The sequence below is a fragment of the Lynx rufus genome, unplaced genomic scaffold, assembly GCF_022079265.1.
Source record: "Lynx rufus isolate CCGP_SWC_20201006 ecotype Redwood Valley unplaced genomic scaffold, mLynRuf1.p SCAF_5, whole genome shotgun sequence".
Classification (NCBI taxonomy): domain Eukaryota; kingdom Metazoa; phylum Chordata; class Mammalia; order Carnivora; family Felidae; genus Lynx; species Lynx rufus.
The window spans coordinates 28,684,691-28,710,162 of record NW_025814867.1 but is presented as its reverse complement, the minus strand read 5'-3'; the positions used below and the strand labels follow the sequence as shown (position 1 = coordinate 28,710,162).

The 25,472-nt window shown below is 37.2% G+C and overlaps 1 protein-coding gene across 1 annotated transcript in view; it reads left to right on the top strand.

The window, feature by feature from the left end:
• ACAD11 (acyl-CoA dehydrogenase family member 11) overlaps nucleotides 1–25,472 on the top strand; it is a 91,371-nt gene that overhangs the window by 49,733 nt on the left and 16,166 nt on the right. Inside the window, exons 14-15 of the mRNA XM_047099005.1 lie at nucleotides 22,905–22,971; nucleotides 23,617–23,702. Coding sequence (XP_046954961.1) covers nucleotides 22,905–22,971; nucleotides 23,617–23,702 — 153 coding nt within the window. The remainder of the gene's footprint in view (nucleotides 1–22,904; nucleotides 22,972–23,616; nucleotides 23,703–25,472) is intronic.

Below are 25,472 nucleotides of genomic sequence, written 5' to 3'. Positions count from 1 at the left end.
TGGGTTTCCTAGACTACCTTTTCCCTCTGTGCTTAAGTTCCCTAAGAGTGTGACTTATTGGGTTTATGTTTCTAATTAATACCTTGGAGAGTGCCTGGCACACACTAGGTGCTCAGTAAATATTTGTTAAACTGAAGGTTTTACCAGCAGAGGTATAAAGCTATTACTCTAGAATGGATAGATGATGTGCCAGGAATCTTCTTGTCTCATCACTAGTTATTTTACTATATTGGTTATTAACACCCTATAGAAGTAAGATAAGCTTGCACAGAATTCACAAGTTTTTAAAAGTATATAAAAATTACTTTCGGTGTTTTTATTTTAGTGCTGAGTTTTGTTTTGCTCCTTCCTTACCCGTTCTGTTTCCCTTTGATTGCTTTTGTACTTGGAAGAATCTCTAACATTCTTATGGAATCATTAATGAAACTACTATTTTTAAAACAGTGTACCAACTTGTACATTTTCAAAAGAATGTTCTTATTCTTACTAAGCCTTTTTGGATAGTAAAGCAAAGAAGGCCCCCCAAGGAAATATGCCACATAGAAGAACTTCTTTCGTTATGTAAAAACCAGGTGCTAACAATCTAAAATGACTAGTTTTATCCTTAAGGTTATTTGAAAAGTTACAATCTGGAAGACCATTCTGATCATCATTTTCTTATGTGTTAATTATTAACACAGTATGCACTTTGTTCTTTCTTTCTCATTCATCACAAATCTTGGACCTGGTGATAAGGAATAACATGCCCAAATAATACAAGACATTAAGGAAATATATTTTTAAATAAGAATCTTATTAAAAATATGAGTAAGTAAAACAAGGACTGGAAATTATTTGCAGACATGATCCTTTGGCAGATATATAGGAATACATTTTAGATGTCTTTATAATTATTACCAGAACAAAAAAAAAAGATAGCATTTATAAAACAAAGTAGAAAAAAAAGGTAGAGCAAAACTTATTTTCTCATTAACAAAGCTGTATAGGCAAGTAATGGTATTAAAATAATACCAGAAATAAAATATTTTCACCCTGCTATTTTCAGATTTAAGTTTTAAGATTAAAGTGTATAGCTGCTTTTAAATAGCTCTTTTTTGCACATATAAACGTTCAGACTTTTATGCATCAAGACTCCCTCTACATAGGTAAATATACAAAGTCTTTGGGCTTTAAAAAACAATCTTATCCAAGTTAGAATGAGAAAAAGAAAAAACTAACCTGTTTCAGTGGGCAGAGAGGAGCAGTCTTGAGTGAAGACTAAAATCAAATGACCTCTTTAACTCAAGCTACTTTTGTTTTCGTTTTACACCCCGCCTTTGTCTTGCATCCAAGAGGGCTTTCCTGAAATTTAACCTTGTGAGCACTTGATCTTTTACTTTTTGTATAACCATCCTGGAAGTCAAATCCAAGTTCTTAAGTGTCCTAAGATACAAACTTGAAAGAATTCCATCTTGTTTCAAAAACTACATAATTTTCAAAGTTTCCACTTAGATGAAGGGAACAAGAACGTGTCTGCAGCTGAGGAACCAATCGCCAAACTGAAAGAATTCACCCTGAGAGTCAAGGCAGCTAATGAGCGCTCATAGGTAGCATCTAGAGAAATAACTTGTAAAAGTTATTTTGTCTAGAAAAGAAAAATGACTTTACCTCAGAAAGTTATCTTTTTGAAGACTGAATTATTGCAGACTAAATTCTGAGTAGCAACTAGGCATTTATAGAACTTAATATTTTTATGCCACATCATTTAATATTTTACTTAAACTATTAAAGTACTCTTAGCTTTGCTATATTTCTTCTTTGTCCTTGACGCCAGAGTTAAGTCTTTCCCCATGACTTTAAACTCTCTTGCCTTCTTGTAACCTTTTTCTTCAAAGACCAGCATACAAACCTTCAAAATCCTTTTATCTGGGGACATTGTTTTTCCCATGCTAACAAACAAATGAAAATGAGAGAAGAAATGCATGCAGATTAAGCCCTTGGGGGTCTATTTGAGCTTGACTTTCCTTACATTTGCATTAATAATTCCCTTTATTTCCTTTCTCCTGCAAGACTAGATAGGCTCAGTCTCCACCTGCAGAAGTCCTTTTAGAGGAATGTCAATTTTTCTGCAAGCAGTTGATCAAAGTCTCTTGTTAATTCACAGAAAAGAGGCTCTAAGTCACTGGGCCTTCATCTTCCTTCATCTTCCCACAGTATAAGTCTGAGAGTACTGCCAGTTTCTCCTTGTAATCCACCACTCTTTTAGAAAGTCATTTGCATGCAGCTAAACCAGCTCGGGGATGCCCGCGCGCGCACACACACGCACACAGTGCCTGGATTTGTGGTGTTTGTCATTTTCCAATGTGTAAATACTCCCACCCTGGCCAATTTTAAGGTATCAATGTGAAGTCACTGAAGGCAAGGTTGCTAAGAGGGGAGCATTAATTATAAGCTCTCCTGAGCAGGCTCTAGCACACTTATTCAGAAAGAGGCATCTCTTCTTACCATGGCTGATCATTAGTCTCTTGCTGACAGACACTGCACTTAATGTTATCCTGCCTGTCTAGACTATCTGGTTTTTCTCCTCCTCTTACCTCTTGTTTTTTTGTTTTGTTTTTGTACAAATATAAATATTTATTTAAAATGAGAGATGCAGGGCGCCTGGGTGGCTCATTTGTGCAAGCATCTAACCTTGGCTCAGATCACGATCTCGCAGTTCATGAGTTTGAGCTCAGAATCGGCTCTCTGCTGTTTGCACAGAGCCTGCTTCAGATCCTCTGTCCCCTTCTCTCTGCCCCTCCCCTGCTTGTGCTCTCTCTCAAAAATAAACATTAAAAAAAATAGTTTTTGATGAGAAATATATCACAACAAGCTATAAAACTTAAGAGGCCAACAAACACCAAAACTTAAAGAAAAATCCTCAAGAAAATATTTTAGGGCTCCTGGATGGTTCAGTCGGTTAAGTGTCCAACTTCAGCTCAGATTATGATCTTACAGTTCCTGAGTTCCAGTCCCGTGTTGGGCTCTCTGCTGTTCTCATAGAGACTGCTTTAGATCCTCTGTCTCCCTCTCTCTCTCTCTCTGCCCATCCCCTGCATGTTCTTTCTCTCTCTCTCTCTACAATAAAATAAGCATTAAAAAAGAAAATGTATTAATAAACTGCCTGACACATCTCAATAGTACTATTTTTCCAGAATTTTTCAGCTACACATACTTTTCCTCCAACTTTAGATATAGTTGACAATTAAAAATTGTTTATATTTAAGGTGTACAAGTTGATAATTTGATACATGTATACATTGTAAAATATTGACCCCAATCAAGGAAATTAACATTGTCCATCACCTCACATAGTTACTTTTTTGGGGGTGATGGGTAAAAAACTTAAGATCTCCCCTCTTAGCAAATTTCAAGTATACAATATAATATTGTTAACTATAGTTACATGATTGTACCTTGGATGTCCAGAATTGACTTCTCTTGCATAACTGAAACTTTTTGCCCCTTGAACCGCATCTTCCCATATGCCCCTAGTTGCATACCCTTTGATCACTTCTTCAGTTTTGTAATTTTGTCATCTGTTTTCCATGAGAATAGAAATATACTTCACAGGCAGGTGAACTTGCTGTTTGTGTTACTACTGCAGGTTTTTGCCCTCATGAACATAAACGTTCATATCCATTCTATTTCGTGTGATTTCTTCCAAAAATGTATGGTGCATTTTGTTTTTTGTTTTATTTTTTAAATTTTTTCCAGTAAAGTTAACATAGTGTTATATTAGTTTCAGGTGTACAGTATAGTGATTCATCAATTCCATACATCACCTGATGCTTATAACAATTGCAATCCTTAATCCCCATCACCTATTTGACCCAACCCTCCCATCTCCCCTCTAGTAACCATCACTTTGTTCTCTATAATTAAGATTCTGTTTCTTTCTTTTTTTTTTTTTTTATTCTCAATTTATTTAACATACAGTGTAGTCTTGGCTTTAGGAGTAGAATCCAGTGATGCATCACTTACGTATAACACCCAGTGCTCATCCCAACAAGTGCCCTCCTTAATGCCCATCACCCATTTTTCTCACCCCCTTACTCCCATCACCTCTCAGTTCTCTGTATTTAAGAATCTCTTATGATTTGCCTCCTTCTCTGTTTTTATCTTATTTTTCCTTCTCTTCCCCTACGATCATCTGTTAAGTTTTTCAAATTTCACACGAGTGAAATCATATGATACCTATCTTTCTCTGACGTATTTCACTCAGTGTAATACCCTCCAGTTCCATCCATGTTGTTGCAAATGGCAAGATTTCATTCTTTTTCATCGCCGAGTAGTATTCCTTTGTAAGTATATACCACATCTTCTTAATGAATTCATCAGTTGATGGACATTTGGGCACTTTCCATAATTTGGCTGTTGTTGATAGCACTGCTATAAACACTGGGGTTCATGTGCCCCTTCAAATCGGTACTCATGTATCTAATTCCTGTTGGATAAATTCCTAGTAGTGCAATTGCTGGGTCATAGGGTAATTATACTTTTATTTTTTATTTGTTTAATTTATTTTCTTAATGTTTATTTTTGAGAGACAGGGAGAGACAGAGCATGAGTGGGGAAGGGCAGAGAAAGAGGGAGACACAGAATTCTAAGCAGGCTCCATGCTCTGAGCTGTTAGCACAGAGCCCAATGCAGGGCTCAAACCCACAAACCACAAGATCATGACCTGAGCCAAAATCAGTCACTTAACCTATTGAGCCACCCAGGTGCCCCAGGGTAATTCTGTTTTTAATTTTTTGAGAAACCTCCATACTGTTTTCCAGAGTGGCTGCACCAGTTTGCATTCCCACAAACATAAGATTCCGTTTCTTGATTTGCCTCTCCCTCTCTTTTTTTTTCTCTTTGCTCATTTTTTTAATTATTATATTATTTTCAAAAATTTTTTTATATTTATTCATTTTTGAAAGAGAGAGACAGAGCACAAGCAGGGGTGGGGCAGAGAGAAAGGGGGACACAGAATCTGAAGCAGGCTCCAGGCTCTGAGCTGTCAGCACAGAGCCCGACACAGGGTTTGAACTCACGAACCGCAAGATCATGGCCGAAGTCAGACGCTCAACAACTGAGCCACCCAGGTGCCCCATATTATTATTATTTAAAGTTTATTTATTTGAGAGAGTGAGTGTATGAGCCAGAGAGGGGTAGAGAGAGATGGAGACGGAATCCCAAGCAGGTTCCACATTGTCAGTACAGAACCCCACATGGGGTTCAAACTCACAAACTATGAGATCATGACCTGAGCCAAGATCAAGAGTTGGATGCTTAACCAACTGAGCCACCCAGATGCCCCTCATTTGTTTCATTTCTTAAATGCCACATTTGAGTGAAATCATATGGTATTTGTCTTTTTCCAAGTGATTTATTTCACTTACTGTTGTACTCTCTAGCTCCATCCATGTTGTTGCAAATGGCAAGCTTTCATTCTTTTTTATGGCTGAATAATATTCCACTGTATACATATATAGGACTTCTTTATCCATTCATCAATCAGTAGACACTTGGGCTGCTTTCATATCTTGGCTATTATAAATAATGCCGCTCTATTGGGGCACCTGGGTGGCTCAGTCGGTTGAGCGTCCGACTTCAGCTCAGGTCATGATCTCACAGTCTGTGAGTTCGAGCCCCGCATCGGGCTCTGTACTGATGGCTCAGAGCCTGGAGCCTGCTTCCAATTCTGTGTGTGTGTGTCTCTCTCTCTGCCCCTTCCCTGCTCATGCTCTGTCTCTCTCTGTCTCAAAAATAAATAAAAACATTAAGAAAAAAAATTAAAAAAAAAATAATGCCGTTATAAACACATAGGTACATGTATCCCTTTGAATTAGTGATTTTGTATTCTTTGGGTAAATAACCAGAAGTGCAGTTGCTGGACTGTATGATAGTTCTATTTTTAACTTTTTTGGGAACATCCATACTATTTTCCATAGCAACTCCATCAGTTTGCATTCCCATCAACAGTGCAAGAGGGTTCCTTTTTCTTCACATCCTCACCAGCACCTGTTGTTTTTTGTGGTGTTTTTAGTCATTGACAGGTATGACGTGATATCTCATTGTAGTTTTCATTTGCTTTTCCCTGATGGTAAGTGATGACAAACATTTTTCATGTGTCTGTTGGCCATCAGTATGTCTACTTTGAAGAAATTTCTGTTCAAGTTTTCTGCCCATTTTTAACTGGATTATTTGTTTTTTGGGTGTGAGGTTTCTTGTTTTGTTTTTTAAGTAGGCTCTGTACCCAGCACACAGCCCAACGTGGAGCTTGAACTCACAACCCTAAGACCAAGACCTTAGCTGAGATCAAGAGTTGGATCCTCAACCAACTGAGCCACCCAGGTGCCTGGGTGTTGAGTTTTATTAATTTTTTATAGATTTTGGATATTAACCCTTTATCAGATATGTCATTTGCAAATATCTTCTCCCGTTCTATAGGTTGCCTTTTAGTTTTGTTGATTGTTTCCTTCACTGTGTAAAAGCTTTTTAGTTTGAAATAGTCCCAATAGTTCATATTTGCTTTTTGTTTTCCTTGCCTCAGAAGACATCTAGAAAGAAGTTGGTATGGCCAAAGTCAAAGAAGTTACTGCCTGTGTTCTCTTCTAGGATTTTGATAGTTTCAGGTCTCACATTTTAGGTCTTTCATCCATTCTGAATTTCTTTTTGTGTATGGTATAAGAAAGTAGTCCAGTTTCATTCTTCTGCATATAGCTGTCAAGCTTTCCCAACATCATTTGTTGAAGAGACTGTCTTTTTTCCATTGGATATTCTTCCTGCTTTGTTGAAGATTAGTTGACCATATAGTTGTGGGTCCATTTTGGGGTTTTCTAGTCTGTTCCATTGATCTATGTGTCTGTTTTTGTGCCAATACTGTACTGTCTTGATGACTACAGCTTTGTAATATAGCTTGAAATCTGGAATTGTGATGCCTCTAGCTTTTTCTTTTCAAGATTGCTTTGGCTATTCAGGGTCTTTTGTAGTTCTGTACAAATTTTAGGATTGTTTTTTCGAGTTCTGTGAAAAATGCTGGTGGTATTTTGATAGGGATTGCATTGAATGTGTAGATTGCTTTGAGTAGTATAGACATTTTAACAATATTTGTTCTTCAATCCATGCGCATGCAATATTTTTCCATTTCTTTGTGTCCTCTTCAATTTCTCTCCTAAGTATTCTATAGTTTTCAGAGTACAGATCTTTTACCTCTTTGGTTAGGTTTATTCCTAGGTATCTTATTATTTTTGGTGCAATTGTAAATGGGATTGTTTTCTTAATTTCTCTTTCTGCTACTTCATTATTAGTGTATAGAAATGCAACAGACTTCTGCATATCAATTTTGTATCCTGCAACTTTACTGAATTAATTTATCAGTTTTGGTGGAAGCTGTAAGGGTTTTCTGTGTGTAATATCACGTCATCTGCAAATAGTGAAAGTTTTACTTCTTCCTTACCAATTTGGATGCCTTTTATTTCTTTTTGTTGTCTGATTGCTATGGCTAGCACTTCCAGTAATATGCTGAATAAAAGTGATAAGGATGGACATCCTTGTCTTTTTCCTGACCTTAGGGGGAAAGCTCTAGGTTTTTCCACATTGAGTATGATGTTTGCTGTGGGATTTTTATATATGACCTTTATTATGTTGAAATATGTTCCCTCTAAACCTACTTTGTTTGAATGTATGTTGTACTTTTGTCAAATGCTTTTCCTGCATCTATTGAAATGATCATATGGTTTTTATCCTTTCTCTTATTGATGTGATGTATCACAATTTTTTTGTGAATATTGAACCACCCTTGCATCCTGGGAATAAATCCCACTTGATTATGGTGAATGATTTTTTTTAACCTGTTGTTGAATTTGGTTTGCTAGTATTTTCTTTAGGATTTTAGCATCTATATTTATCAGAGATATTGACCTGTAGTTCTCTTTTTTTTTTTTTTTTTTTGTGGTATCTTTATTTGGCTTTGGTTTCAGGGTGATATTGGCCTCATAAAATGAATTTGGAAGTTTTCCTTCTTCTTTTTTTTGGAATAGTTTGTGTAGAATAGGTATTAACTCTTCTTTAACCGTTTGGAAGAATTTGCCTCTGAAGCCATCTGGTATTGGGCTTTGTTTGACTGATTCAGTCTCCTTGCTGGTAATCAGTCTGTTCAAGTTTTCTGTTTCTTCCTGCCTCAGTTTTGGTTGGTTATATGTTTCTAAGAATTTGTCCATTTCTTCTAGGTTGTCCAATTTGTTTGCATATAATTTTTCATAATATTCTCTTATAGTTGTTTGTATTTCTGTGATGTTTCTTGTTATTTCTCCTCTTCCATTTGTGATTTTGAGAACTTTTTCTTTTCTTTTCTTTTTTTTTTTTAATATTTTTAATGTTTATTTATTTTTGAGACAGAGAGAGACAGAGCACAAGCAGGGTAGGGACAGAGAGAGAGAAAGGGAGACACAGAATCCAAAGCAGGCTCCAGGCTCTGAGCTGTCAGTATAGGGCCCAATGCAGGGCTCAAACTCATGGACCATGAAATCATGACCTGAGCCAAAGTCGGATGTTTAACCGACTGAGCCATCCAGGTGCCCCATCTTTTCTTTCTTTTTTTAATGAGTCTAGTAGACGTTTATCAATTTTGTTGATCTTTTGAAAGAATTAGTTCCTGGTTTCATTCTTCTGTTCTATTTTTTAGTTTCTATATCATATATTTCTGCTCTAATATTTATTATTTCCTTCCTTTTCCTGGTTTTAGGTTTTGTTTGTTCTTTTTCTAGCTCCTCTAGGTGGTAAGGTTAGTTTGTTTACTTGAGATTTTTCTTCTTCAGGTAGGCCTATATTGCTATTAATTTACCTCTTTTTGCTGCATCCCAAAGGTTTTGTACTCTTGTGTTTTCATTTTTCTTCGTTTCCGTGTCCTTTTTGATTTCTTCTTTGATTTATTGGCTGCCACATTCATTGTTTAGTAGCATGTTATTTAACCTCCATGTATTTGTGGTCTTTCCAGATTTTTTCTTGGGGTTGACTTTTAGTTTCATAGCGTTGTGGTCCAGAAAGACGCATGGTATGACTATGATATTTTTTAATTTGTTCAGGTTTGTTTTGTGGCCTAAATGTTATCTGTTCTGGAGAATGTTCACGTACACTTGAAAAGAATGTGTATTCTGCTGTTTAAGGATGGAATGTCCATCTGGTCCAGTGTGTCATTCAGAGCCACTGCTTCCTTGTTTATTTTCTGTTCGGATGATCTGTCCATTGATGTAAGTCAGGTGTTACAATCCCCTACTGTTACTATATTACTGTCAATTAGTTCCTTTGTGTTATTAACACTTTTATCTATTTGGGTGTTCCATGTTGGGAGCATATATATTTACAATTGTTGTATATTCTTGTTGGATTGTCCCCTTTAGTATTGTCCTTCTTCGTATACTTTGTATACTTTAGTATACTGTCCTTCTTTACCTCTTTTTACAGACTTTGTTTTAAACTCTATTTTGTCTCATATAAGTGTTGCTACTCTAGCTTTCTTTTGACCTCCATTTGCATGATAAATGTTTCTCTAGCCCCTCACTTTCAATGTGCAGTTATCTTTACATCTGAAACAAGTCTCTTCTAGACAGCACATAAATGGGTCTTGTTTCTTTATCCACTCTGTTACCCTATGTCTTTTTATTGGAGTGTTTAGTCCATTTACATTCAAATAATTATTGATAAATATTATTGTTATTTTGTTACTTGTTTTGTGGTTGAAGTTTTTCTCTGATCTTCTCTTTCTCTCATGGTTTGTTGGTTTTCTTTAGTGATATACTTGGATTGCTTACACTATATATTTTTTTTGTGTATCTATTACTGCTTTTTGAATTGTGGTTACCATTTGGTTTATATATAACATCTTCTGCATATAGAAGTCTATATTTAAGCTGATAGTCACTTAATTTGAATTCATTCTTTATTCCTCTCCCTTCCATGTTTCAGATATTTGGTATCATATTTTAAATCCTTTTATTTTGTGTTTCTCTTGAGTGGTTTTTAGACATATATATATACGTCTATATATATATATATATAAATATTTTTTTTTTTGCTTTCGTGCTTCCTATTTTTTAATTCTTGCTTATGGTTTTTGTTTTCCACTCAGAGTCCCCCTTAACACTTCTTATAGGACTGGTTTAGTGGTCATGAATTCTTTTAACTTTTGTTTGTCTGGGAAACTACCTCTCCTTCTATTCTGAATGGTAGCCTTGCTGGATAGAGTATTCTTGGCTGCAGATTTTTCCCTTTCAATATTTTGAATACATCATGCCACTTCCTTTTGGCCTGCAAGGTTTCTGCTAAAAAAATCAACTGATAGCCTATTAAGGTTTCCTTTTTATGTAACTCTCTTGTTTTCTCTTTATCACTATTTTTTTTTCTTTTTCTTTTTTTCTTTTTTGCCATTTTAATTACTGTGTCTTGGTGTGGACCTCCTTGGGTTGAATTTGTTGGGGATTCCTGTGCCTCTTGAATCTAGATCTGTGTTTCCCTTCCCAGATTTGGGAAGTTTTTAGCTAATACATTTTCTGTCCCCCTTTCTCTCCTTTCTACTTCTGGGATCCCTATATTGTGAATGTTATTATGCTCGATGGTGTCACTGAGTTCCCCTAAGTATATTCTCATTATGCAGTATTTGTTTGTTTCTCACCTGTTCAGGTTGATTGCTTTCCATGACTCTACCCTGCAGGTCACTGATACATTCCTCTCCTTCCTGTAGCCTACTATTTACTTCATCTATTGTATTTTTAATTTCATTTTTTGAGTTTTTCATCTCTGATATGTTAGTTTTTATCTCTTGGTCAAGGGTGTCACTGATATCATCTGCCCTTTTCTGAAGTCCAGTGAATATCTTCATGATCATTACTTTATTTATTTTTATTTTTATTTATTTATTTTTTTTTGAGAGAGAGAGAGGGTACAAGTGAGCAAGGGGCAGAGAGAGAGAGAGAGAGTCCCAGGAGGAGCAGAGAGAGAGAGAAGCAGGGCTCACCCAAAGCAGGGCTCACCCAAAGCAGGGCTCATACTCATCTGAAGTGGGGCTCGAGCTCACCCAATGTGGGGCTCGAGCTCACCCAGTGCAGGGCTCAAGCTCACCCAATGTGGGACTCAAACTCATGAACTGTGAGATCATGACCTGAGCCAAAGTCAGGTGCTTAATGACTGAGCCACCCAGGCACCCTGTGATCATGATTTTAAATTGTTTATATCATTACTTATTTCTGTTTCATTTAGATCTCCTGCTGTTATCCTGTTCTTTCATTTAGGACATATTTGTCTGTCTCCTCATTTTGTGAACCTCTCTGTATCTGCTTCTGTGTGTGAGGAAAGTCAGCTATTTCTTTGACTGTGAAAGTAGTGGCTTTATGAAGAAAAGGTCCTATAGTTCCCTGCAGTGCAGTGGCCCCTGTTCACAAGAACCTGGCACTTCCGGGGAGTCTCCTGTGTGTGTAGCTTGCATTCTGCTACTGTGTCCAAGTTGTTTTTCCTTTCAGTCATGACTCTCAGCCTGTTGTGGGCTGTGCTTGCTCTCTGTGATGTTAGTGAGACCTAGGAAGGCTCGTTCTGAGGGGGCATATTATAGAAGGGCTTGGGGGCAGGATATTGGTGTTAGCAAAATTTGCGCTAAGCCACTAGTCCTAGGCTGGATCCTCTGAAATGTGGAGGCATTAACAAAACTTGCACTGAGCCCAGGGCTGAAGACAACAGGCTTGGGGTGTGCAAGTCTTTAGGAGAACTTGTCTGTGGGGTGCACTGCTAGCAGGTTAGGTAGCAGGTGTCTGTAGCTCTGTGTTTATGCTGGGGGGATGGGAGAGGAAAATGGCGCTTACTAGTTCTTTTGTACCCAGAGAAATCCCCCAGTACACTCTGAATCAGTATAAACAGATCTTCCTCCCATTATGTAAACTGTCACTTCTATGTTGCCTCTCTGTGGGCTGTTGTCTCTTTAACAGTTGAAGCCCAGCTATCACTCCCATCCCTGATTGCTCAGTGCTGACTCAGCTGATTTTTAAAGCTCCAGGCTCCAGGCTCCAGGTCCCACTGGTTATACAAACTCATGGAATGCAGCCCCTCTGGTTTTCAAGGCCAGATTTGTTTTTCCCCTTGTGGGCTCCCTGATGCTTTCCCCTCTTTGCACCCACAGCTCCCTCCTTCCTTCAGGCACCTCCCAACCACCTTTTCTATTCTTCCTAACCTCTTTGATGTGACTTCTTTTCTGTATTTAGTTGTCAGTTTGTTCTGCCAGTCTTCAAATAGCTGTCTGGTCTATGCACTTGGATGTGATTCATATCTAGTTTTAGACATGGGATGAGGGGCCTCCTACTCTGCCATCTTTCCAAACCTCCTCTCTTACTTCTTGTTCTTGATCTAAATACATAGGAGCAGGAAGAAGTGAACAAGCAACACTCCCCTAAATTCTCAGACTGGCTTACAAAATCCCACAAGGTCTGTCTCCATCCCTCATTGCTTTTCTGTCCTATTTCCTACTACTTTCTCCTTTGCTTATTTGGTCGGCCACACCAACTTCCTTGTGCTGTTTTGGAATGTACCAGGCACATTCCTTCTTGGGGCTTTTGTACTGACTCTTCTGTCTGCCTGGAATGTGCTTCCTCTTAATATTTGCAAGGCTCACTCCCTCATCTCTCAAGGCTTTGTCCAATCACCACCTCCTCACTGAGGCAGTCCCTAATTACTCTATTTAAAATACCCCTCACCTGCCTATATTCCAATCTACCTTAAACATAGCACTTATCTTCTGCTAATGAACTATATCATTTTGTTTTATGTTTACTATTATTTCTCATCCTGTATTAGAATATAAGCTTCCTCAGAGCAGGGACTTTTATTTGCTTTGTTCATTGATACATCCCAAGTGCCTAGGATAGTGCCTGGCACATAGTAGGTACCCAGGGATATTTTGAATTAATAAATAATTCTACTTTCCCTTCTGATTCTTATCCCATTTTACTTTACCTTGATGCTATACTTCTTTAATGACTCATTTATAACTGCAGCCTGCATAATTAACAATTATATAATCTCTTCAGTCCATCTGTAGGTACACTACTAGGGGTACCTGGGTGGCTCAGTCGGTTGAACATCCGACTTCGGCTCAGGTCATGATCTCGCAGTCTGTGGGTTCAAGCCCCGCGTCGGGCTCTGTGCTGACAGCTCAGAGCCTGGAGCCTGCTTCAGATTGTGTGTCTCCCTCTCTCTCTGCCCCTCCCCCGCTCATGCTCTGTCTCTCTCTCTCTGTCAAAAATAAATAAACATTAAAAAAAAAAAGTTTGTAGATCCACTACTATACAATACTGAATTGTGGGCCTTTGCTTGTGCTATTACTCCTATCTAGACTACTCCTCCCACTCCCTAACTTTAGCTCCCTAACTCCTATTTAGGATCAGATTCAGGTCTGAACTTACCATTACTTAATTCAGGAAACCTTCCTTTAACCCTCCCAGATTAGATGTATGTACTCTTTACTCCTAGAGTACTCTCTCACTCTGTTGTTAGTAAAATCTTTTATCTTCCATAACAATCACATATCCTGCTATATCCTCAACATTTAGTTGGGTGCCTTAGTTATGGTACCAGTTTACTGAGTAATAATTAAATACATGAATGAATGAATGAATGAATGAATGAATGAATGAATCAGTTTCACTTATCCTCCACAGACTTACAAGTTTACCAGTGGAGCTGGAATTTTGGATCCAATCTTTAATCTTAGACTATTTTCACTTTATCATACTATCTCTTATAACATTTTTGTTATTCCATTATGTCATCTATTATAGAATCTTGGTACTTTTATAAAGATATTTAAAAGTATCTATCCTGGGGCACCTGGGTGGCTCAGTGGGTTAAGCGTCCGACTTTGGCTCAGGTCATGATCTCACGGCTCGTGAGTTCGAGCCCCGCGTCAGGCTCTGTGCTGACGGCTCAGAGCCTGGTGCCTGTTTCAGATTCTGTGTCTCCCTCTCTCTCTCTCTCTGACCCTCCCCCGTTCATGGTCTGTCTCTCTCTGTCTCAAAAGTAAATAAACGTTAAAAATATGTAAAAATAAATAAATAAATAAATAAATAAATAAATAAATAAATGTATCTATCCTTTTCCTTTGTTTTACACCCCCAATAATCACATGTTTTCTTATAAATAGGATTCCCTTCTTGTAAATTAGTTATAATACTATAATCTTAATCTTTACATCTTTCTAATTTGGACAACATATTTTGCTAACTCACACACATACCCATGCCCTGGGGCATAAAGGATCTCAGAATCAAGCCTCTTCTGGTAGTATATACCATATGAAATATGGTGAAACTAGTTTGTTGCCTGGCCTTTTCCTATATTTTCCTCCTCCCCAGACAGATTAGAAGAGATAGTGTTGATGGGGAAGACTTGACAAAATATGAAGGGCAATCATGTAGCTTGGAGATTAAGGAAAAGTATCACTTACCATAAGCAACTTTTCAAAGTGCTAACTTGATGTTCTTTTAGTGCCCCCCCCCTTTTGTACTTGTCTCCTACTTCTCATTTCCCTAAGAACAGAGTCTTCATGATTCCAACTGGCTGCTCGCCATAAATTGTCTCTCACCCTTCCTGCCTTAACATAGCAATGTCCCTTGTTCCTGAAGAATCTCTCTCACCACACCCATTTATCAGCCTTCCTCTTGTAGCGGTATTTACTACAGATATTTGTAATAGATGTTTGGAAAGCAATCTGACTAAACTAAATATTGTATTATCACTGAAAATATCATGGATATTGAGATATCTATTGAACATTTAGATAATCTCATGACTTCTCTTTAAGTTCATATTGTATATGAGTTTTTTACTTAGCATTTTTGCTGAAGCATTTTTATGTTATTCCAAATTCACTCTGTTGTTTTCATAACTAAATAATATTTTGTTGTGTGGATCATAATTTGCCTTTCCGTTCAGCTATTATATGACTTACAGAAGATTTCTAGTGTTTTGCTATTACAAATGATGTTACAAAAAGCATCTTTGTAGATAATGTGGGAAACTAAATTTAATCGGAGAAGTGAAGAATGATTAACCATGTATAATTGTCTCTTTCTTACACAAAAGATAGCATTCTTGCTCTTCTAACCAAAGGATAATCAGAGAGTTCGTTCAGATAAGTGCATAGAAAGGTTCCTTATTCTTTTTTGGGAGGGTTCCATTATATGGACACAGCACAGCATATTTCAATAGTCTCCTATTGATGGATATTGGTTTATGTCCCAATTCTTTGCAAATACAAACAATACTACTGCAGTGAATAATCTCGTGCATCTGTCTTTTCATTCAGGAACAGTTATATCTGTAGGACAAATCCCAGAAGTTGGATTGATGGAACAAAGAGTAATTGAATCTGTAATTTTGATGGATATTGCCAAATTGTAATGCCTAGGGATATTACCTTGTACACCCATCAATAATGCATGTGTCTATTTCCACAGAACTTTGCCAGTAGAATGTGTTGACTACCATTTTGCTTTCTAATGACTTGTAACAGATTCGGTACTCTTCCCATCTTCTTGCCAGCCATGTGTGAAATATTTTCTCCCAATTGTTTTATTTTGCTTTTTAATTTTGTTTTTTAATGTGCAATAGTTTTATATAAACAAATCAATTGATCTTTCTTTTTATTTCATTTGTCATTTTTAAGTTTTAAAATTTCTTTCCCATCCATCAATTTAATAAATATTAAGTTATTTTTTCTTATAGTTTTTTATGGCTTGATTATTTAAATGTTTAAAATTTTTCAGGACACCTGGGGGGCTCAGTCAGTTAAGCATTTGACTTTGGCTCAGGTCATGATCTCAAGGTTCCAGAGTTCAAGCCCCACAGCCGGCTCTGTGCTGGTAGTTCAGAGCCTGGAGTCTGCTTCATATTCTGTGTCTCCCTCTCTCCCTGCCCCTCCCCTGCTCACACTCTGTCTGTCTGTCTGTCTGTCTCTCTCTCAAAAATAAGTAAACACTAAAAAAAATTTAAGAATTTTCGACTCTGATATATTTGAAATTGATTTTGATCCAGCCATATTCTGTAATGATGACAGCAGTAGTGCAGCATTTAACAATAATTGCATAATTACTATGTATAAACCTTTCTAGTGGTGGAATAAGTGAATTTCAAAGGGTGTTTCCCCCATTAAAAATAACACACACTCCAAGAGAACACATTAAATTGGGTTTTTTTTTCTTAAATGTGGTTGTATGATCAACATTTTTTTTAACAAATGGAAATTTCATTGTAAAATGGTATTGAACTCGTAACAGTTTTTATTCCAATTTGAATTAAAGCTAAGTGTTAGTATTAAAGCTAAGACCAACTGAAGTTTAAGTATTTCACCTCAGAAATTCAATGTTGGTAGAAGAAATAGCTTTGAGACTCTGTGGACTGCTCACTGTGCTTCATGCTATATATTATTTACATCATTTTCTTTATTGTTACCACATCCATACCTAATGGCCATGTTTTTTCTCCACCTGCCACCTTTTTTTGTGTTAGAGACTGATTTTGTTTGATAAACCATATGGTTTGTAAACGCCTAAAAAATTAAAACTCACCAGCAAATTTCAGAGAGATGTCATTTTCAGCCTGACTTAATCCTGGCACTTGAACAATCTTGAAATACCACAGAGTCTGAATTAAAAACAACATTATTTTATCTGTGCCATCTGTTTTCATTCATGAAGGGCTGTGACACAACAGATATTTTTCAATGTTTTCTGGCCTATTCAGATTTCCTCTAATATATTTCATTTACGACATTTGGTATCCTGTTCATTAAAATAATAAGAAAAGAGCAAAAGCTCTTTTTAGAAGAAGGTTATGTTTCAGCTGTTGCACCTGCCAAATTCTGCATGTAGCTGAGTTGAGATGATATATTTGTGAGGGGTTTTTCCCAGTTTCTGAAACATCAAGGTTAAATCAAAATATCTCAAAATTTACAAACTATGCATTCACCCTTATTTCCTCTACTTAATGACCCCAAAAGAAGAGCCAGTTTAGAAGTTTTATTTTTTAGAATCTGAATTGTTTTCCATATTAGATTGAATGAGCAGAAGCAAAGAATTATTTGCCTTGTTTCTTGAGTTTCTTCAAAATTTACCTGATGTCTGTAATCTATTAAGCACGTATATAAAGTTATGGCAACAATTTTTCATGATAGAGCAAGGCAAGAAATGCTATTGGGAAATATTAGAGAAAGATATATTCTGAATATTAGAAAAAGACCCTGGCTTTCATCTAGGCTTGAGGGAATTGTAGAAAAGATTTTGCTTTTGAAGGATTCAGCTTGTGGTCATCTAAGGTTGGATGAAAGATTTATCCAAGATGTCCTTGATTACTAGGATAGCCAGTAGAGAAAGAAAAGATCTCTAATGAAAATGAACCCCAGATTGTGCCATTATATTCTAATCTGATTTTCTGAAGTATGTCCACATGGAAATCATATGTGCTAAATGAAGCAAGTGGCCTGACCCTTTCAGGCTGTGGGCCGCAAGGCTTCCTACAACTAAAACTTCAAAAACTCAAAGTAGAAAAAATACTTGAAAAATGAAAAGTGAGCCTCTCTGGAAAAAAATTTTTTCTCTAATTTCCAACTAAGAATCAAAGCACAATTGCATATTATTGCACAGCCAAGACCACTCAAGTGTAAAAAAATTCCCCAGTCCACTATTTTCGAGAAGAAATTTCAGTTAAGATCCACAATACACTATGGGTGTGTGTGTGTGTGTGTGTGTGTGTGTGTGTGTATATATATATATATATATATATATATGTGTGTGTGTGTGTATATATATATATATATATATGTGTGTGTGTGTGTGTGTGTGTGTGTATACAATCATCCTAATGTTTTTCAGATTCTCTCAGATTCTCAGATTAGTGGAATTCATTTTTTATCTATTAGCACCTATAAAAATCAGAAGGACACAGTCTTATAGAACAGTGATGCACAGTTTGGAAATTCAAACATGATTAAATAAGTGGGTTAAGTGGACTCACCATCAGAGGTATAACATCTGAGATTTTTTTAACTTAATTTTGAAATATGTGAATGGGGAGATCTTTTCTCATTAAAATTTGGCAGATGCCAGTTGAAAGAAACATCCTTCTTTTAAAGAGAGCCCTGTGAGAATTGATTGAAAAGGAAATTCCATTAAATATGAAAGAACCCAAATTGTTTTAAAACAATTATATTTTAGGGGCACCTGGGTGGCTTAGTCGGTTAAGCAACTAACTCCTCATTTTGGCTCAGGTCATGATCTCACAGTTCCTGAGATCAAGGCCCACACTGGGCTCTGTAACACAGCACCTGAAAGCCTGCTTGGAATTCTCTCTCTCTGCCCCTGCCCCACTTGTGCTCATGCATGAGCTTTCTCTCTCTCTCAAAATAAATAAATAAACTTTAAAAATTCTTTTAAAACTGTAATAAAACAATTATATTTTAACCTTAAATATATTTTACTTTACATGTATGATTCACAATACAGAGTAGAGGGGATTAGAATTTTAAACTTTTGGTTCTTTGTACTGTAACTCCCTGCCCTTTCCTAATTAGATATTTATTTTATTGTTTTACATTTTTGATTACTTTTTAAGCCTTGAAATGACTTCTAAATCTCTCCTCTACATCCTCATCTGACAGAATCTCTTCAAGCTCTGTTTTATAACATAAGAATATGAGTACTCTTACTGCTGTCTCTACCTTTTATCCCTCCCTTCCGTATTGTACCCTATGTCAGCCACAGCGTCTATTTTTACATTTTCAAGATTACTAAATTTATGTTCCTTCTTGCAATATCATGATTGACCACAGGATGACTATAAACATTGAAAACCAACAAGAGCACTTGCCTTATAGGACTATGTAAATAGAAGTTTTCTTTCTTTCTTCCTTCCTTCCTTCCTTCCTTCCTTCCTTCCTTTCTTTCTTTCTTTCAAGTAGGCTTCATGCCCAGTGTGAAGTCCAATGTGGGGCTTGAACTCATGACCCTGAGATCAAGACCTGAACTGAGATCAAGAGTTGGATGTTTAACCAACTGAGCTGCCCAGGCTCCCCAATTTTCCTGGAGTTTCTAATTGCCATTTTTCTTTCACTGCATTTTTTACTTGTATCATATTATATTCCCACCTATACCCCTTTACACATACACACTTGTGCCTTTAAATTGTACCTGTGAGGGGCGCCTGGGTGGCGCAGTCGGTTGAGCGTCCGACTTCAGCCAGGTCACGATCTCGCGGTCCGTGAGTTCGAGCCCCGCGTCGGGCTCTGGGCTGATGGCTCAGAGCCTGGAGCCTGTTTCCGATTCTGTGTCTCCCTCTCTCTCTGCCCCTCCCCCGTTCATGCTCTGTCTCTCTCTGTCCCAAAAATAAATAAACGTTGAAAAAAAAAAAAAAATTTAAAAAAAAAAAAAAATAAATAAATTGTACCTGTGATTCTAGTGAGTTTTCCCCTTTCTGGAGACCTTTCTCTTAGAGTCGTCATTCAATCCTGTTCCAATCTGGACTGAACATCTTCTGGGCATATTTCAGTACAATTATCCTGGATATCCATAGATTACTTTTCTAGCATCTACCATCTTTTGGATCCTATATCTTCCTTTGCTTAGGTACATTCTTAACTTTTTGAGGAAAAAATGCATAATAAGTCAAATTATCTGAGATCTTATGTGTCTGGATAGGTATTTATTTTGCCTTAACGGAGATTGACACTATGGTATCAATAGTATCAATCAACAGATGGAACTCTTCATTCTATGTAGCATCTCTTGTTGCTGATGAGAAATCTGATGCAAGTCTAATCCTCATTCCTTTAGAGGTTGCTTGTTTTTTCTTTTTGAAACCCTTTAGGATTTTCTCTTTATTGTTGATGTTTTGAAACATCACAAGCATGTGTCTAGAGATAGATTCTTCTTGCCAGTCAGTGGTCCTTTTAATTTGAAGGGTTGTTTTTTTTTTTCAGTTTTAGAAAACTTTCTTCTTTAAGTTTCTTTGATAAATTCTTCCCTTCATCTTTCTCCCTTTTTTGGGGGGGAGGGACTGTTTTCTCTTTATTTGGCGTCTTACTGTGATGTTAGGACTCCATATTTTTGCTCTAAGTGTCTCTGATCTTTGCTCTCCTATTTTCAGTCTCTGACTTTTTCCTTTGCTCATGGGAAATTTACTTGATTTGATTTTTAGTGCTTCTGTTAAACTTTATAGGTTTTTAGCCACCATATGTTAATCTCTAAGAGTTTTTGTTTTGTTCTCTGGTTGTTCCTGTTTCATAACATCCTCTTCTGGTTTTATGGCTGCAATACATTCAAATCTGTCTGATTACATCAACTAGAGTTTTTGTTGTTTGCTTTGGCTCATTTTGTTTTGTTTAGGTTCTCTCTTGTTTTATTTTGTTACTCTATAGTGAAATTTACAGTTTATTTATCTTAGGCATTCATTGTCTTTAATGCTGCAGGCAGGCTCTCTTCACATACTACAGATCTTTGGTTTTCTGTTCATACTTAAGAGAAAAGGAAGCGTAGGTGGTAGAGTTTTTCCCCTTTATTAACACAGAGATTTTTTCCAGCCATGTTCCTCTCCTGGGTGGGAATTACATAAGGAAACTTTTGGTGGTGCAGTGCTGGGACTCAGTTTAGAGTCAGCTGATTGGAAGCTAGCTTTCAAGCTATAGCCTCCAAGTCTCAGAATAACTTTATCCAGTTTTTTGGTAACATTCTACACACTTCTGTTTTTCAGGTTACATATGTGCCTGTAGAAGTGCTACCTGGTACATCTGCCAATCTTGAACTTATTCCCCTTTTGTAGCCTTGCTTCTCAGTCATACCTTCTGACTCTGGGGCCAGAACCCTCTCCCTTTACAGTTTCATACATCATTTTCTGGACTGACTTCTCTGCCCATTTCATTGGTCAACTTGCCTTTATCTTTTTCCTAGATATTTATTGAAATCTCTCATCCGTTGGTCACCACCAACACCCCCAGTTCTATCCCTCACCTTCTCTACTTCCTTTTCTGTTATGGTAATCCCTTCATTGTACTTTAATATTTTTATTTCAGTGGAATCTCAGGAGCAATGGGGGACAAACATACATTTATGCCATCTTGAATCTCTCCAAGTTGGTTTTAGAAAAGCTACCAATTCAGTTTCCATTCTGAACTCTAGCAAATTTTAGATTGTTTCCACTGTATGGTTTTTTATTTATTTCGTATCTCCTCAGATAGAATGAAAACACAAGAGCCATAACTGTACATTCTATTTCATTTGTTTCTTCTATAGAGCCAGATACTCAACTGTAAGGAATTTTAAAATTTCAAATGTGAGTGTTGGGGTTTAAAGTAAACCCCTTTTCTCTAACTTTACTCTTGACTTTAATCCTTCTGTTTCTTTATCTCTGCTTGCCTTGGTCCCTACTTCTTGCCTAATCAACAACATTCACAAACTTTTGTTATAGTACGTTGTTTTAATTGTTCTATTTTATTGTTAGTTGTAGTTGTTTATCTCTTACTATGCCTAATTTATAAATTAAACAATATTCATGCATATTTCAAATAACACAGATCTCAGCACATACATCTCCTAGTATGATCACAAACTACAAGAAAATAAAGGGGCACCTGGATGGCTCAGTTGGTTAAGCATCTGACTCTTGATTTCAGCTCAGGTCATAATCCCGGGGTCGTGGGATTGAGCATGGAGCCTGCTCAAGATTCTCTCTGTCTCTCTGGGGCACCTGGCTGGCTCAGTCAGTTGAGCATCTGACTCTTGAGTTCAGGTCATGATCCCAGGGTTGTGGGATCAAGCCTTGCATTGGGCTCTGTGCTAAATATGGAGCCTGCTTAAGATTCTCTTTCTCTCCCTCTTGCACCGTTCCTCCACTCCCCCGTTTGTGTGCTCTCTCTCTCCCTCTCTCTCTCAAAAAAAATTGCTCTCTCCTTCTGCCCCTTACCCACACTAGTGCACTCACTCTCACTCTCTCTCTCTCTCTCAAAAAAATAATAAATAATAATAAAATGAAAATAACTTTATATTTCAAATTCCTAACCTTTGATAAATAAAACATGAGAACCTACGCCTACTGATGGTCGAATGAGAGCCTTATATATGTGGACAACCTTATATATGTGGTAAACCATCTTCAGCTTCTCCTTAGTGTATCTAGACCAGATGGCGTAGTCTGGATAGGTACTGAGATCCTCAGACCAATGAACCTTCACCCAAATTCATGCCTGGGGAAATGATATCTTTCTCAGCCACTGGTTGGGTAGTTAATATCATATGAGTTTGAGTACTTTCTTGTCCAGGGTCGCCTGGGTAACTCCAACTCTTGATTTTGGCTCAGGTCATGATCTCACAGTTCATGAATCTGAGCCCTACATGGGGCTAATAGGGCAGAGCCTGCTTGGGATTCTCGCTCTCCCTCCCTCTCTTTGACCCTCACTTTTTGTCACTCTCTCTCCAAATAAATAAACTGAAAAAATTTTTTTCTTGTCCATATGTCAGAAAATATGAGATCTAAACAGGACGAGATACACTAGAAGAATTTCACAACCTTTCTAACAGGCCACGATAGTATGAATGGGGCAGCCGTCCTTAAGGGTTGCAGCCGTTTCGGGGCTTTGACTTCTGATTATTTTTGTGCATCAGCTTTCATTAATGAAGTCCATTCTTGGCTTTGCCTGATCATTTTTCTTGGGTGATGTACAGTTTTATACATAAGCATTTTTTAATGAATCAAGGATTTTCTTCCTATTTTTTTGCAAGATAAACTTGGAAGGATTAGAACTTCTAGGGTGAAATGTCAGACTAAAAATTTCTTTTTATCATGTATTCTGCTTATTTTCTCCCTGATTTTAGGAGCTGGGAATCCAAAGTGCACAATTGCAATTGTTTTGGGAAGAACTAAAAATACCTCTGCAGCCAGGTAATAAAATAATTGTGATTGAAAAATTTATTTGGCAATAAGAACTACTCTTTCTACCCATATAATTTACTTAAAATGCACCATTTAGAATTACAAATCATAATAATATAAAGCATATTATGAGATTAATGTTACATTTGTGTTTCACAATTGTTTTGCTGTAAGATTATATCTAGGAACATTTTAGGGAGTGTTTCTATGCATTCTTCAGTGTGGAATTTCTTGTATTAAAAAGTGTTGCTGAATCCTCAAATCTGTTTGGGTCAGATTATGAGACCTATAGAAATTTTCAGAACTGTCTGTAAGTAATTAAGTGATTAGATCAAAGGCGATAGTCTTGCAACATTTGATACTGTATATCAGTTCCTAGTTTCCACTCTGAGCAACGAGAAGCCTCAATCAAATAACTTTAACTTATTTTCAACTTATCACTGTTATTGTTCCCAAATACAGCCTGCATCCAACTGTGCCTGATGTATGCGTTTTACACAATTCCCATTCCAGACATCATTGCTTACATGATTACGTGGTAACAAAAAAAAAAAAAAAAAAAAAAAAAAAAAATGACAATTGCAACTCCACCTAGCATCTGTTTTATTTTTCCACATAGCAAGCTTTTCCTAACATCTGCTTTTCTTTAACCAGATACAAACAACACACCATGGTTCTTGTTCCTATCAACACACCTGGAGTAGAAATAATAAGGCCTTTGTCAGTTTTTGGCTATATGGGTAAGTACTCAACCAAGATAAGCATGCATTAGCTAGCAGGAAGACAGGAATATGCAGTAACACTGAAGGTAACAGCATTATAATATAGGAAATGTGTTCTTAGAAATCCTTTGGTGCTGACAACTATCTTAATATAAATGCCAGTGGTGGGGGGGGGGGGAAATATATATGTGTGTGTGTGTGTGTGTGTATACACATACACACACATACATACATACATAAATGTCAGTGGAACTCAGAATAGAGCAAATAAAGAAAGCTTATACAGCACTGGACCTCACTTTGTTTACTTTTGAGAAAGGGTAGATTGTATTCAAGGAACAGTAACTCTGGCTGCTATTCATCCCTTTGTCATCCAGCAAAATGGATTAACGAAATAGACTTAGAAAAATTAAATCTACATAATCCACAATGAAATTCACTTTTATCTTCAAGTTTAGCTTTCTTAACCAATCAAACTGCAAGGGCTATTAATAAGCAATGAGTTCTGGAACACCTGGGTGGCTCAGTCAGTTAACCGTCTGACTTGTTTTCATCTCAGGTCATGATTTCACAGTTCGTGGGTTCAAGTCCTGCATTGGGCTCTGCACTGGCAGCGTGGAGCCTGCTTGGGATTCCCTGTCTCCCCTCACCCTCACAAAATAAACAAATAAACATTTTTTTTAATCTTTTTTTTTTTTTTTAATATTTTTTGGCATTTTTCTGAGAGACAGAGAAAGACAGAGCATGAGCATGGGAGGGGCAGAGAGAGGAGATACAGAATCAGAAGCAGGTTCCAGACTCTGAGCTGTCAGCACGGAGCCCGACGCGGGGCTTGAACTCACAAACCGTGAGATCATGACCAGAGCCAAAGTCAGATGCTTAACCAACTGAGCCACCCAGGCACCCCTAAAATGTACTTTAAAAAATAAGCAATGAGTTATGATTGATTTGAATGCAAAACTTTTCCATTCTTCTGTGCTTGGGTAGAATTTCTAAGAAGCAAGGATACTTTTGTTTCTGGCCACCCAGCTCAAGCTCATGTTCGTTGTTGCCTTGCTGCTCAGGTAATTCACTCAGCAAGTATTTATTGAGGGCTGACCACTGTTCTAGGTGCTTAGAATACATTAGTGAACACAATAGGTTAGGATCTCTGACCTCATAGAGCTTACATGATAGGGGAAAGAGACAGGTGATAACTACAAACATGTAAATAAGTAAATTATAGCAAGTTAGCAGGTAATAAATGCTATGGAAAAGTTTATTGAACCTCAGGCTCTGTGGTGACCCTGGCTTTCTCTTTATTGTTGAATATGGCTAATAAAAATGTTCAAGTAGCAGATGAAAGACTTAGAGTTTTAGAGAACATTTGGCATCACCTTCCATAGGATGCACCCACAGATTAAGTGTCGTTTGCAAGAAGGTGATGAACAAGTTCACTGGAGCAAATTGTGAATGGGAATTGGTTGGGTTGCAGAGCAATAGCCTGAAGACCCCCCAAAATGGATTTATAATTTAGGTTGCCTGGAAATAACCTCCACTTCAGAGCCTGTGTTTGAATTTGCAGTGAGACAAATTCACCAGCACCTCTCCAACTCCCCATGCCCAAGGCCAAAAGAAACAATTGTAGAGAAGGTTGATTATTAATGTCTATTCTGACAGGAAAAGGGTGTGGAGTTAGCATGAGATTATCTCCAGAACCAGGGGTTGGGGAGGCAGTAAGGAAGGGTGGGCGGTGTGACGTAGACCAGAGTGTGAATGTGTTCCCATTCTCTGTCAAATGCCAGCATT